This window comes from Rhinatrema bivittatum, chromosome 1, assembly GCF_901001135.1.
Source record: "Rhinatrema bivittatum chromosome 1, aRhiBiv1.1, whole genome shotgun sequence".
Lineage (NCBI taxonomy): Eukaryota > Metazoa > Chordata > Amphibia > Gymnophiona > Rhinatrematidae > Rhinatrema > Rhinatrema bivittatum.
Window position 1 is genome coordinate 383,466,264 of NC_042615.1, and position 15,870 is coordinate 383,482,133.

Sequence of the window (15,870 nt, forward strand, 5' to 3'; positions counted from 1 at the left end):
TGTTAACTTTCCCCTTTTCAAGGGCTTACCTATGCATATTCAGCAGCTCATACATAGTTGAATGCATAATTAAAGCATTTAATTAGCAACTTCCTGCTCTCCCTCTCTGTTCTTTGTTCTCTCTGGAGTTGAACAAGCGGTCAGTTCTGAGGAATAACAGTTTCACGGGTCTCATCCTGGATAGACATTAGGACCATAAAAGAGGCCCCAATCTTATTGCAGCACCAATTCCCACACAGCACCATTTGTGCTGATGTTTCTTTTGGCTCCAATTTTGGTGCCAACTCGGCTAACAAGGCTCATAAATTCTTCAGCTTGTCATGTACACAGTAATGAGAATGCTTTCTCATGTCTGCATTTGGCTGTACAGAGCCAAATGCTATTTTCTCTGCATTTAGCTATGCATGGCCCAAATAAGCCAATGTCCAATTTTACTGATGTCAGAGGGTCCATCTTAGTTGCTTTTTCATGATAGCAAGAATTGGGATATTGCCTACAGGGTCACTAGCAACTCTATAACTACCTGGATTGATGGTCTTTTTCCAGCGATCAACACGCTAATCACCAGCAGAGTAGACTACTGCAATTCTTTGAGTGGCATCTCCCAATAGAGTAAGAAACACCTCCAGTTCTTACAGAGCACAGCAGCAAGAATCCTTGTAGGAACAAAAGCATCAGACCACATACAAGCTATTCTATCTCAGCTATACTGGCTCCCAGTAGAGAGCAGGTTCAAGTTCAAAACAGTTTCATCTTCAAGTGTATGAACAAACTAAAATCCCAGAATATATCTCACAGCTTCTTCCCTAGAGAACTCAGATCCTCTCAATCAGCTCTTCACTCACCCAGCTTCTGACCTCTGCCAGACTGTCCTGCACCAGATTTCGAGTCTTCAGCTATTATATACCAAGAATAGCGTTCTCGAAGGAAACCTCCTGTCCAACAACCTGATTACCACAGAGGTATTCCTATTTCTAGACCAACAAAGAAGAAACTATCTCTGAATCTGTCTCTAAATGTATAGATGCTCATTCATTATTGTCTGTTAAATTAATACTGTTGAAATCTGCATTAACTATTGTAATCCTCTGAGACCATTCACAGTAAAAAGCAGAATACCAAATATCAAATAATTTTTTGCTCTTCCAGAGAGATGCCATTGCCCCATACTTGTATTTAGCAGATGTATTCCAAACAATTCTAATGCGAACTCAACTTGTTTTCTTTTCTAGCAATTTTATTTTTCCATCACTGTAGCCCTAAAATCCATGTGATTATTAGGTCTGGTATCCTGCAGAATTCAATATCAGATGCTTAGCAGCAAAATTAAGCATTAATAACTGCAGTGGGAGAATGCACACAAGTGATTAAAACAGAACAGATTGTGTGTGCACATAATTTTAGTTTTTCTTCACTGGTTATTTTTATGAAAAAACATGAATATATGAGGTACTAAAAGATATGGTATTGTATTACAGGACTAACATTCTGGACAACTAAAGACTGAACCCAGTAGACACAGTTTTAAAACCAATGTTTAATGTTTTCCTCCTCTGAAAAATGTGATCCCATCTTAAATCATCTTTGCATTAAATCCAAAAGCAGTCATTTCCTTGTATGTTGCAAGAAGGCATTGAAAAATTAATGTTTTGGCTTTTTGTTTTTAAAGTGCATATGTTATAAAAGTCACTCCCCAGAACTTCTATCCCCCATTGTTATTAAAATATTATGTTATATACCTCCTTACCTAAATCAGGGACAGCCCAAAGTGGTTTACAGAGTAATCAAATACATAAATGCAATATATCATTTATCTAAAAATACACTCTACAAAATCATCCTTCAGCAGACGTGATTGCTTTCAGTCACTGTTGGAGAGAGGTGTGTATGATAATTCTCAGAGGACAAGCAGTATGGTAGTCCTCGCACATGGGTGACATCATCGGATGAAGCCTGGTTCAGAATGTTCATCTCAAAGATTCTAGAACTTTCAAACGCACCCTATTGAGCGTGTAGAGCTGTAGTTATCACCCTACCCCCTAGGCAGAATCCCTCTGTCTTTTTTTTTTTTTTTTTTTTCCTGCGGAGCTGTGTTTGTCACGGTATTCAGCTTTGCTCTCGCCTCAGTTTTTGAAATTGGTTTTTCCTAGAGCTGCAGCTGTTTTTCTTTCCTTTACCTTATATATTTTTTTCTTCTTCTTTACTCTGTCTGCCAGCGGCATGGCAGGCCTTAGTCACTTGTGCAGCCTGACAGTCTAATACTATCCCTTATTAAATACTAAACTGCAGGTGCAGTATTTATCTGTGTTCTCACAGGATAAGCAGGATGGTAGTCCTTCCACGAGAAAAGCTTACTCTTACAAATGGAAAAGGTTCACGTCATGGTGCTCTTCTCAGTCCCTTGACCCCTTTTCCTGTCCAATCACGAAGTTTTTTGACTATCTCTGGCATTTATCAGAGTCTGGTCTAAAGATTTCTTCCCTCAGAATGCATGTCTGTGCAGTAGCCGCCTTCCATAAAGGTGTCTGGGTTGTTCCTATATCAGTACAACCCCTTGTAACACGCTTTTTGAAGGGCTTGCTTCACCTCATGAAACAACCATTCGAGCCTCTTCACTCTTGTGAACTTCGATATCTCACATGGAAAGTGATTTTCCTTTTGGCAATCACTTCAGCTCGCAGAGTTAGTGAATTACAGGCCCTAGTTACCTATCTGCCTTACACTAAACTTCTGCAGGACCAAGCAGTACTCCGCACTCACCCTAAATTCTTACCCAAGGTAGTTTCGGATTTTCATCTAAATCAATCCATCATACTACCTACCTTTTTTCCCAGGCCCCATTCCAATCCAGAAGAGCAGGCTCTGCATACTCTTGACTGTAAACGGGCTCTAGCGTTCTACCTAGACCGTACAACTGTCCACAGGGAAAGCACTCAATAGTTTGACTCTTTCCATCCTAACAAATTAGGACAGCCTGTGGGTAAGCAGACTCTTTCTTCCTGGTTGGCAGACTGCATATCCTTTTGCTATCAGCAAGCGGGCATTCCATTTCAAGACCATGTTAAAGCATACTCTGTGAGGGCCATGGCGACTTCAGTAGCACACCTCCGATCGGAGCCGCTTCCTGACATCTGCAGGGCTGCCACCTGGAGTTCTCTCCACACCTTTGCAGCCCACTATTGCTTGGACAAAGCCGGAAGACAAGATTCCATCTTTGGCCAGTCTGTCCTTCGTAACCTGTTTACAACGTGACGTACCAACACCCTTCCGCCTGCCCGGTGGGGTTCAGGATGCCCTCTACCAAATTCCACCCCAGTTGTGCCTGTTGCACGCCTTTGGGTACATTTGGTGCATGCTCGGACATCCTCAGCTCGGTACTCACCCATATGCGAGGACTACCATCCTGCTTGTACTGTGAGAAAGCACATATTGCTTACCTGTAACAGGTGTTCTCATAGGACAGCAAGATGTTAGTCCTCACGAAACGCGCCCGCCACCCCGCGGTGTTGGGGTCATAACGTTTTATTTTATTTTTTCGGCACTGCCTGTAGCTTTTAAATAAGACAAGGGGGGACCCCTGCTGGCTGCAGGGTTAGTGCCATGCTGGGCATGCCCAGTAGGGGCCAGTCAAAGTTCTGGAAACTTTGACAAAAGTGTTCCGTGATTGGGCTCCATCCTGTGAAGTCACCCATATGTGAGGACTAACATCCTGCTGTCCTGTGAGAACACCTGTTACAGGTAAGCAATATTTTCTTCCTCTTCCTTGCTCTGTCTGTCTGTTTTTGTACCTTTGTCAGGTGCTGGCAGGACTGACAGAATACAGTCTGTGGGTGATCCATGGAGCCTGAGGACTTGCCTGAGTTCTACCCGGGCAGGAGTTCCATGTTGTTTTCACTGATTGGCATCGATGGAGATTCGGACAGAGAAGAGATCAAGGGCCAAACCGTTCCTGGGGGTTGGAGAGCTCATCCTCCCCACATTCAAAGGAGCTAGTCTCCACAGGCAGGGGCCCTGGAAAACATAGCCTTCCCTCCTGCTAGCCTGTGATGGCAGTGCAGTCTCCTTGAAAGAGGGTGAGCAGGAGCCTGGTAAGGTGCTTGCTGCTGCACCTTCTGTGCCATGCTCAGTATCAGTTGCCCGTGCACATTTGTGACCAGTGCACCAGTGATCTGACATGTCTATGTAAGGACTGCGTTGGGGACCAGGACTGCCATTGAGCACCATGATCATCCTTGATGCTCTCGAGGTGCCAGGACGGCCTTGAGCGTGACCGCCCTCGATGCCATAAGGGCCGCATGTGCCAACGAGTAACGTGCATGCTTTAAATGTGCTGGCTGGGCCTTCTGTAAGGCAGGCATCTGTGGGCACTGAAGAGTCTCGATGCATTGGAGGAATAGCATCTTCTACCTTAGCATCATCAAGCACCTTGATCCTTGATGCAATGGAGTAGCCGCACTGACCTCTAGTGTCAGGGACCAGGACTGCAATTGGGCACCATGGGCCCCCTCAACACCATCAGAGCCGCCCATGAGCCCATCGAGGTGCTTGATTCAGTGCCATCGCGGTGCGGAGCTGCCTCAATGCCATGGCCACCCTCAATGCCATCGTGGTACAGGGCCACCATGGAGGCCATTGGGTGTGTTGGCCAGCGATGCCATTCATTGCCGCTGTCGACTATGTTGAGCACCATTGACGAGGCATTGGGATTGATATTGAGTGCTCTGGTTGCCCGAGAGGCTATCGACCACCGGGGCTCCTGAGAGCCCTGGAATACCACTGAAGGCCTCTGACAACACAGGTTTCGGAGAACTTGGTGCTGTCGAGCCCCGGGGTTGCCATCTAATCAAGGCACTCTGGAGCGCCAAGGCATCCAGGTGCAGTGGTCCAGTGCCCTCAAAGCTCCTTTTCAGTGTCCATTCAGGGCACCAAGGGACAATGTGTTGTCCCATCACTGGCCTATGGCTATCGGGCACCATGGATACTGATGATCTGAGGGCCCCGCCTGGCTTCGTGCACCATCAGTGCTAATGAGCACTAGGGTTGCTGTTGAGACTATCGTTAGCCATAGCTGCTGGCGAGAGATGCCATCAAACTTGCAGCATTGATGCCCATGGATGTATAAGTGAGCCAAGGGAAACTGTCGATGGTGCCGGCAGTCATTGGTTCTTTTAGGCACCGATGAGGTGTGTTGGGGCTGCAGAGGCTCTGCCTGCAGGTGCCCATGGCATCCTCTATACTGCAGGTCCACTGATGACTTTCGGAACTGGGGTCTCTATTGGTGCCGCAGGGATGGCGTTATATACCATTTAACTGGTCAAGATATGGTCAAGCACAGTCTAAGCCCTGGGTGCAGCATCGTTTGGTGCCATTGATGCGATCCATCGTTGGTGAGTGCGAGAGTGCTATAGGCCCCACAGGCGTCGTCACCATGGTGGGCACCAGTGGACGTGGTCTGATGCCACAGGACACTACTGCAGAGCACCATGGGCACTGATGGCCTCGAGAGGGACCATGACATCCGATGGCAGTCCTAGTCCCCAACACTAGAGACCATGGACTTCACTGTTGCCGTTCCATGAGGGAAACGGTGAGCTATTCCAGATGCAATTTCAAGGGCTGTGTTCAGCCTCTTGGACCGTTACCTCATACTGGGGGTGGGTACCATAGGGCGATGCCATAGAATGCCACCCACCACCATGCCATAATCAGATCCCCAGAGGTACTGGGGACGCTGTCGTGACACTGTTCCTATTCACTCCATTGGGAGATAGTAGATAGTGCGACAGTGGAGCGCGGCATGTGCGTTGGGTATGGCAGGAGTCATCTACTTCAACCGCCTCAGGCGCTGTCATGCGGCATTCTTTCTGGTGCAGTACATAGCCATTCCAAGGTTCCATCATAGTTACATCAAGATAGCCTTCTCATCTGTTCTGCACCATAATGTGCTAGGGAGCACTGGCATGGAAGGCGCCATCACACTCTGTGATTGCGTTTTGGCAGCGCACAGCCACCAACTATAGCATGTAGTGCTTGGTCCGTGCTGTGCTATAGGATTCTACCCTCGAGAATGGCGAGTGGGTTCATAGGTGTGCCACCATCTGTAGGATAGGATACCACTGTACGAGTACTGGTTAGCATGCTTTTACAACAGAGGGCATTATTCTTCCAGTTGTCCTCTTTTGTATGGATGTATGTGAGTTTCCCTCCTGGCAAGCACAACAGGTTGTGCACTGCAGCCACAGGACTGACCTAAGATTGCGTTCCTGGTCGAACTGTTATGGGAGTGGATACCAGAAGGATAGTGTCGGGAGTCTTCCCCTTCCTCAGAAGAGGACTGTCTTTCAACACCTTCCATGTTAGAAATCCCCTTTGTGGGGGAGCCCCTGGGGCTCCGTCCCTTGCAAGGTTATTACTGAACTGGAACCTCTATTCTTTTTGAATCGAATCATCTCCTTGTAGGCCAGGACCAGGGGGCAGCAGTGGTGGAACCGTTTTTGCTGGGTCCCTCCATTGATTACCATGATGGCCTACCCCATCTGAGGGTGGCCACAAGTGGCAGATTTGGTCACTTCTGGACCTCAGTGATCAGTGACTGTAACCCAACTCTCACCTGGAGAGGTGGAAAGTTTTTTGGGATTGGGAGGCCCCGATTCCCTTTGCTTTCCTGTCCCTCCAGAAAGGGGAGATAAGACTGACTTTCAAGGGCAATCCGTATGGGTGTCCCTTGTTCTCCATTTCCAGGAGAAGGGATACCACTGCTTCTGACTGGCAGTGCTCTCTGTTCCTCGCAGGATCCGACAGCTAGTCAGGCAGTAGCACTCTCCTTAGGTCGTCCTAAGGCACAGCAGGTCTGTTTCATGAGGGAGCCATTCCAGATTCAGTCTCCCCATCATACTAGGAGTCACCTCTTCGGGCTAGCTCCCCAGTAAAGATTAGGGGTTTCACCTTGTAGACCTTTGATACCTGCTGACCCCAATGGGTGTTTTTCATGCAGGTCCATTATTGCTAGTCATTTTTGCCTGCGGGAGTCTACCTCAGTGAGAAGGGTTCTAGTCCATCTAATTGGCAAGTATGCCTTTTAATCTACTTCCATATCCATGGCTGAGGGAGTTAGGGGACAAGGGACCCCACAACAGAGGCAATACTCTTTGGTTGCAGTGGCTTGCAAGCTATAATTCTTCAATTTAGGGATAACCCTGTCTGCGGACAGGAGAGTCCTGGTTCATGCAACTGTTGTTCAGTTTACTGGACCGTGTGCTTCCTTGGGGAAAGTATATGTAATCATGGCTGAGGTATTAATACCTAAGCCAGGTTAGTGGACAGTCTGTTCCGAGATCACACTGACCCTGCCCTGGTACTCTTAGGGTTTCCAGGCAGATGAAGAAATCCTGTTCTACAGGGGTTTGCACTTCTGGCACCTCAGCTTCTTGCCTGTTGGTGGAGTGTTTCTGGATTTCTTCCCTGGGAGACTTGCTCTCAGTTTCAGCTGTTCCAAGCAGGCTGAGGGCTATATCTTGGTGGATAAATCCCTACTGGCATCGGTAGTGAGTTATTTGCTTGGGGTTGAGATATACAATCTATAGCAACTTGTTCTTACCCCTGCAGTCCAGTGGTCTGCCTCCTTGAGTTCTTTGCTCCTTCTGATTTCAGTTGAAATACCGAGGGGAGGAGAAGAAAAGCTAGGGCATTCGTGGTATATCTTTGTGTATACCTGCAGGGAAAGATACACCACTTGGGGTTTTGTGTGTCATTCTTTTCTATGGTTTTCTCTTTGTAGAACCCAACTCTTTTCTCACCTAGACCCCTTGGTGGGTCAGCTGCCTCACAGGCAAAAGGGAGAGAGGTGATGCTTTCAGCACTGTGCGGTTTCTCTTTGTCCTGCTCGGATAGGCTATAGCTTGGGAATTACCCATGCTTGAGGACTACCATCCTGCTTCTCCTTGGAGAAAGCAGACTTGCTTACCTGTAACATGTGTTCTCCAAGGACAGTAGGATATTAGTCCTCATGAAACCCACCCGCCTCCCCTGGGAGTTGGTTTCTCCATGTATGAGCTATATCATGGACTGAGGGATTCTGCCTAGGGGGCAGGGTGAGAACTACAGCTGCACATGGTCAGCAGGGCATATTTGAAAGTTCTAGAATCTTTGAGATCAAAGTTCCAGACCAGTCTCCATCTGATATCATTATCCATGTGTGAGGACTAACTTCCTGCTGTCCTCTGAGGAACACCTGTTACAGGTAAGCAACTCTGCTTTATGCTGAACTTAACTATTCCTGAACCACTTCGGCAGATATTGATATGCTTGAAGAATTTGCTTATTTAAGAACCCAAGAAGGTGGGAAGATTCATCTAGAATTACTGCCAAACCAGGGAATGCTCATCAAGTAAGTTTACTTGTATTAGTGGTACTGTAAAATATATACTTTAAGAAATGTAAAAATTTGTGATAACTGCATGATTTCTGTGACCCAATCTTTAATATATTTCAGTTGTGGTATTTGTTTTACAAAGATATTGGAAGGAGTCCAAGTTCAGGCTTTGCAATTTCATGACTTGTCAGTTTAGTATTTGTTAGTGCAATACAAGAGCCATCTTATTAACTTGAGAAGGTACTCAATCAGTACCAAAATTGTGCTGTTCCTCTTATCTTAAGCGTTTGAATAAGCTGACCTCTATAATTTTGTTTCTTTTTAAATGATGTTAATCATACACTGGATTCCTCTTAAAAGAACAGCTTTGTGACCACAAATTAAATGAGTACTAAATATTGACGTGAACCTTTAAACAAACCATCCCCATCCCATCCCGCATCCTATTCAAAACTCTCACTATCATACAAAAATCCATCCACATAAATAATTCCTCTTGGCTCAGCGAACTGCTCCAATCCACACAATCCACCCGCCCCACTAGAGCAAATCTCATAGGCACCCTACAAGTCCCACCCCTCAAGAAGGCCCGACTCACAGCAACAAGGGACCGTGCTCTCTCAATTGCTGGCCCAACTCACTGGAATGCCCTAACTACAAATCTCCGCCTGGAGCCTTGCCATACTAAATTCAGGAAAATGCTAAAGATTTGGCTCTTCCACCAGGCATTTCCAGACTAATTCCACGTACCTCTCTCACCCTCTTCTCCTGCTTCTCTGTTATCTTTGACTCGCTCCAAGTAATTTGCATCATGTAAATGTTAACTTTCAAGTTATTGTTACTTCTCTAGTTCAATTTTCAGGCTCCCCCTAGAGCCTCCTACCCTCCAGTTTCTACTGCTCTCCCTCTCCCACCCCTGTTCATTGTATTTTCCACCTACTGTTGAGATGTAAACCAATATGATGTGCATTCTAATGTCGGTATAGAAAAGCTGTTAAATATATAAATATACTAGTTAGACTGTAAGTTATGTAGCTGGGTATTGTAAAAAAGAAAAATCAGGTAAAAATTGATATTTCTAAAAGACTGATGTACTTTGCACCCCATGGACTGACCATCATATTCACACTATAGTTTATTCAGCACTCAGCCAACCAGAATGCTCAACAAACAGCATCTAATAGTATGGCTTTTTAAAAATACCACCAAGGTTTAAACAGAATGCTAATCAACATTAGAGAGCAGAGTGGCTTTCTCCTCTGTCCACTCCTGCATTACCCCTTCTCCTCCTGTTTCTCTAAGCAGATATCTGAGCATTTGAAAATGAACATACTGTAATTCATTCTTACACCGCAGGGGAAGGATATAAAAAAATCTCTAAATGCTTCTAGCTAGCAAATTCAACTGTCAGAAACATTATTTATTTTTATTTATTTAGCATTTTTATATACCGACATCAGTTTACACATCGTATCGGTTTACATAAAACATAAACAGTGTCGCCATAACGACAGGCGAGGCTTTTACAGAGAACAAAAACTGTAGTAAGAGGATAAATATAGGTTAACTCGGTACAGTTAAATAGGTAAAATAAGGAAGAAACTGTATGTACAGGTCAGGACTGGGTATATTGGTCAATATTTACAATATTTTCAAGGTTATGCTCCGATAACAGTGGAAAGAAGGTTAAGATGGTGACATACAACTCTTTGCTTTTATTCATTCACATCGCAAGGTGGATCAAAATATTGTGAATTAATTGATAGGAAGGCCTGTAGAAACAGCCACGTTTTAAGTTGGGTTTTTTTTAAATTTGGGAGTGTAGGTTTCAGTGCGTAAGTCTGGAGGCATGGAGTTCCATAGGGTGGGACCAGCTAGTGAAAAAGCTCTTTTTGTTGTGGAGGTGAGTTTGGTGGATTTGATCGAAGGGGGGGCGGAGCGTTCCTTGATGGGTGGAACGAGTGGGTCTAGTGGAGGTGCGTGGTGTAAGTGGAGGGTTGATCCGAGTGGAGGGTTGATCCATTGGGTGTTCTCATTTATAATGCATTTATGGATGAGGGATAAGGTTTTGTATAGGATTCTCGATTTAATTGTAGCCAGTGTAGCTCTATAAGTATTGGTGTAATATGGTCTCTCTTTTTAGAGTTTGTAAGGATGCGTGCTGAGGCATTCTGTAATAGTTGTAGGGGTTTGGTATGTGAGGCAGGGAGGCCAAGGAGAAGGGCATTACAATAGTCTATTTTGGAAAAAACAATAGACTGTAAGACGGTGCGAAAGTCAGTGAAGTATAGCAATGGTCTAAGTTTAAGCGTTTGCAGTTTGAAGTAGCAATCACTGAAGATAGATTTTATAAAGGGTTTAAGGGTGAGCTGGTCATCAATCATAACACCCAGGTTACGGGTGTGAGTAGGAAAGGTTGTAGAAGAGTAGGATGGGGGAATGGGTGGTAAAGGGCGTTTTGAGGAGATGATGAGGAGTTCAGTTTTCTGAGGATTGAGGGCAAGGTGCATGTCAGTGAGTAGTAGGTTAATAGAGGTGAGGCAGGATTCCCAGTTTTGGAGAGCGGTTTGAATGGAGTCTGTAAAGGGAAGGAGAATTTGAACATCATCTGCGTAGATGAAATGTTTGATACCTAGATTAGTAAGGAGATTGACAAGAGGGAGCATGTATAAATTAAACAGAGTTGAGGAGAGAGAGAAACCTTGGGGAACGCCTCGGTCAAGGCTGATCGGGTCGGATTTATGGTTATCAATGGTAACTGCATAATGGCGATTTTGAAGGTATGATTTTATCCATGAAAGAGCAGTTCCGGTGATACCAATACTCATGAGGATGTTAATAAGGATGTTGTGGTTAACGGTATCAAATGCTGCGGAGATGTCCAACATAGCCAGAAGATAGGAGTTACCACTGTCCATTCCTTTGATTATAGTGTCTGTTAGGGAAAGGAGCAAGGTTTCTGTACTGAGGTGTTTCCGGAAACCATATTGTGTGGGAGAGAGGATTTGATGTAGGTCAAGATATTCAGATAGGCGAGAGTTGACTAGTTTTTCAAGGATTTTGGAGAGGAAAGGGAGATTGGAGATAGGTCTGAAATTAGATAGAATAGAGGGATCAAGATTGGGATTTTTAAGAATGGGTTTAACCACAGCTTGTTTTAGTATGTCAGGGACTGAGCCTTGTTCCAGAGAACGGTTGAGTATGTTAGAGAGAGGTTTAAATATGATTTTGGGAATAGATAGGAGGAGCTTGGTAGGAATTGTTTCAGAGGGGTGTGAGGAGGGTCTCATCTTTTTTAATATATTTTCAATTTCCAGGGAGGAGGAGAGTTCAAAGGAAGAGAGGGCAGCTGGTTGATTGATGGTGGGAAGTATCACATTGTTAGAGTAGAGGTAGAAGTGGGCGGAGAGTGTGGTGACTGTTTTGAAAGAAGTGAGCTAATTCATTGCACCATCTTTTAGATGCGGGTTGTTGCGGTTGGTTTAGAGTGGAACTGGTGAGGTTAGAGATCAAGGTAAAGAGAGCTTTGGCGTTGTATTGAAGATTGTGAATTTTTATTGCATAATATTCTCGTTTAGTTTGTAGAATAGCTTTCCTGTAATTGTGCATGAGTTGGTAGTAGGAGGTTTTTGCTGCTAGGGAGGAATGTTTACGCCAGTGTCTTTCTGAGGCTCTGAGGAGTGTTCTGAGTTTTTTGAGATTAGATGTGTACCATGGTTTTTTGTTAGATTGGGTAGTTTTAGTAGTTTTCATTGCAGTGTTTCATTCCATGTTACCATTGCTAATGGCAGTGGCTATTCTCTAAGTGAACTTAATAGCAGGTAATGGACTTCTCCTCCAAGAACTTATCCAATCCTTTTTTAAACACAGCTATACTAACTGCACTAACCATATCCTCTGGCAACAAATTCCAGGTAGAGATAGCGTTATCAGCAGAGGAGAGGTCAATTTGGTCGGATATAGAAACATAGAGATGACGGCAGAAGAAGACCAAACGGCCCATCCAGTCTGCCCAGCAAGCTTCACACATTTTTTTCTCATACTTATCTGTTTCTCTTAGCTCTTTGGTTCTATTTCCCTTCCACCCCCACCATTAATGTAGAGAGCAGTGAATGAGCTGCATCCGAGTGAAATATCAAGCTTGATTAGTTAGGGGTAGTAGGGGTAGTAACCGCCGCAATAAGCAAGCTACACCCATGCTTATTTGTTTTACTCAGACTATGTTATTCAGCCCTTATTGGTGGTTTTACTTCTCCCCTGCCGTTGAAGCAGAGAACTATGCTGGATTTGCGTGAAGAATCAGTTTTTCTTCTCCCCTGCCGTAGAAGCAGAGAGCTATGCTGGATATGCGTGAAGTATCAGTTTTTCTTCTGATACTTCACGCATATCCAGCATAGATCTCTGCTTCAACGGCAGGGGAGAAGAAAAACTGATACTTCACGCATATCCAGCATAGCTCCCTGCTTCAACGGCAGGGGATATGTTTGAGCATGCTGTTGTGAGTATATCTAAAGGACAAGTTTTGCGGTATTCAAAGGAGTGTGGTTAAGGTGAGAGGGAGGGGGTAGACTGTTGTAGTGCGAGGGTAGTTTTAATGACGGTGTGGTCAGACCAAGGTACAGCAAGACATGATGGGGAGTTGAGGGTATTGATGGCTGAGTTGGTGAAAATGAGGTCAAGGGTGAGGCCAGCCTTATGTATGGGGGAGTGTATAATTTGTGTAAATCCCATCGCTTCAAGAGAGGACATGAAGGCTTCGCAAGCTGGGGATTGCGGGATGGAGTCAACATGGAGGTTAAAGTCACCAAGGAGAATAGTGGGGAGATCGGGGGAAAGGGAGTCAGCAAAGAATTCAATGTGAGGAGTCATTCTCAAGGAAACCAGGGGGGTTGTAGATAAGGCACACTTGAAGGAGTTTTGATTAAAAAAAAACAATTTTGTATCTAGTGGGGAGGTTGCACTTTTGGGGGATAGGTTTTAGTTCTTTTTTCGCTAATAGGAGTAATCCCCCCCCCCTCTCTCTTCTTTTTGCGGGGTATAGAGAAGATATCGTAGATTTCAGTGGGAAGTTGGTTGAGAAGAGAGATATCGTGGGATTTAAGCCATGTTTCAGTTATGGCACATATCTCAGGCTTGGATTCGGTGAGAAGGTCATGAAGTAGATGCGTTTTTTGGGGGTTTTTTGGAGCGATTGGGCATTGAAAAGGAGTAAAGAGATTAGGGAGAGGCCTAGAAATTGCGTGAGGGGGGATAACAGCATAGGGATTAGCCTTCTTTGTAGTAGGGTAGATGGGTTAGGGGAGGGGCAGTAATGTGTTGAGTAGTATTTTCTTTAGGTGGGAGGTGGACAGTAGCATGGGCCTAAGAATGGTGACATAATTATTAGTAGGGGGGATAAGGTTCCAGAAAGCAGTGTGGGGACCAATAGCAAGTAGTCTGGGAGGGGCCAAAGAGGAGGGTGGAGGTAAATGAACACATATATAACCAATGTAAACACAAAATGGTGTACCAGGGGGCACTAATACAGCTCGGCGTGTTGACTCTCCCAGATGCTGATGGGATTAGAGCCGGTCTGCACGGGGAGGCGACGAAAGGAGATGAGGAGCGCAGATATTTCGGTCGGTGCTTTGGCTTGAATAGGGTTCCGTTCTCAGTTTGCTGGTTATTGGCACTTCAGTGGTCGCACAAAGGGGAGCACAAAGGGGCCTGCCCCTTTGTTGCGCTCCTTCGGCGCGCGGCGCCTAGCAGCGAGCGAAGATTTAAAGTTCCAACGAGGCTGTCCCCTGATTGGCTGCCTTGCGTCGACGGCTTGGATTGGCTGCGGTCGAAGGAGGACTCCGGAGTCTGTCTCGGGCGGACTGCAATGGCTGCCTCGTGGTCAGCACTACGAGAGGCTGGGGTAGGAGTAGAATTTAAAGGCCTTAGGAATTAAGGAATTGAATTTGGTGTCTTGTGTGGTTGTGGCTGATCAGTCCAAAGCACTTTGTTCCAAAATGTTTCAGGCTTATCAAGATTTTGTTTTGCATACTTTAGATCGGCGGTTCTCAACTGGTTTGTCATTAAGTACACGCAGGTGTCTCACCACACTTCCCGGTCCCCTCGTGATTGTGGAGCTCGTGCTCAGTTTTGGTTTTGGAAAGATTTTTCTTGGTCGATTCATTGACTGTCCTGCGCCAGGTCCTTCTCCAATCCCCTAGCTTAGCTAGCTGGACTGTGCAGTAAAATTTTGCCCTTCTGTGCGTTTGATTCCCAATGGTGTTCCCTTGGTACCCGCTGGTCATGGACCACTTGCCGGCTTTTTTCGTGTGGCATCGTCTGATTTTCGTTGGTGCCCCCTGACTATGACCCTCACGGATCCGCACGTGTGTATCCTCTGCCTGGGGGTATTGCATGACGTTTGGAGGGTGTCTGCTCTGTGACCAGATAACCCCCAAGGGCCGTTGCACCCGCCTGGACAAGATGGTGAAGTTATTCGGATTGAAGAAGTCTGAACCCTTGACTACGGTGTCAGGGGCATCGATGCCAAGAGGCCGAGGGGAACCAATGAACACTTAGCCTTTGCTGTCCACTCCTCCACTGGGGCCCTCGATGGAGTGAGGAGCCGGAGATTGGCCACTGTCAAGTCTTCCCATTCCAGGACGTAGGGATAGTTTCCTTCCTCCTCAGTGCTGAGGAAACACTGGGCCGAGCACCGTGGGAAATCCAGGAAGCATCGCCACCAGTTTCCATCTACACATGATACTGGACTTGGGTCGGCACCAGCATCTACTATGATGCCCCCAAAGCGACCCTGCAGAGAGGAGAGACCGTTCTCCTAGGACAAGCAGGATGGTAGTCCTCACATGTTGGTGACATCATCCGATTGAGCCCGGCACGGAAAACTTTTGTCAAAGTTTCTAGAAACTTTGGCAGACTGAGCATGCCCAGCCTGCCGCTATTCGCGCATCCACGCAAGGTCCCCTTCGGTCTCTTCTTTTCCGCGGTGCAGTAGCCTTGCGGTGGTGGAGCTCGAACTCCTTGAAATTGTGTTCAACTTTTTTGAGTGTTTTTTCTGCATCAGATCCCCCTTCATGATCATTTTGGTAGGTACCCTTGTTTTTGGTCTTTTTGTTGTTCTTCGCAGTCTATTCCCAACCCTTGCACCATGGTGCCCAGTCATTGACTGTGCGCCAGCCTCTTTTTTTTTTTTCGATGGCTGTCAGGTTTTCAACGGTGCCCCCAGTGCCCACGGGCCATGCCAATCACAGATCCACATGAGATTTGTATCCTCTGCCTAGGAGCCTCGCACAACATCTGGGGGTGCAGTTTGTGTGACCAAATGACACCCAAAGAACATCGAGTGCACCTAGATAAAATAGAGAAGCTCTTCAGATCTCAGAAATCTTCCACTCCTGCCTCTGTGTCCTCGACGCCCAAGGATCTCGGGGAAGCGTCTCCATATCTTCCCTTGGCGGTCCCACTGTCCAGTACCCCTAAAGATCGGAGAGAGGGAGATTGAT

General features: G+C 46.0%; 1 protein-coding gene across 4 annotated transcripts in view; it reads left to right on the forward strand.

Moving 5' to 3' along the window:
• Positions 1 to 15,870, forward strand: part of INTS10 (integrator complex subunit 10) — a 182,156-nt gene that overhangs the window by 132,895 nt on the left and 33,391 nt on the right. For all 4 annotated transcript variants that reach the window (XM_029601117.1, XM_029601131.1, XM_029601123.1 and 1 more), the window contains exon 16: positions 8,293 to 8,386. In XM_029601117.1, the coding sequence (XP_029456977.1) occupies positions 8,293 to 8,386 (94 nt within the window). The remainder of the gene's footprint in view (positions 1 to 8,292; positions 8,387 to 15,870) is intronic.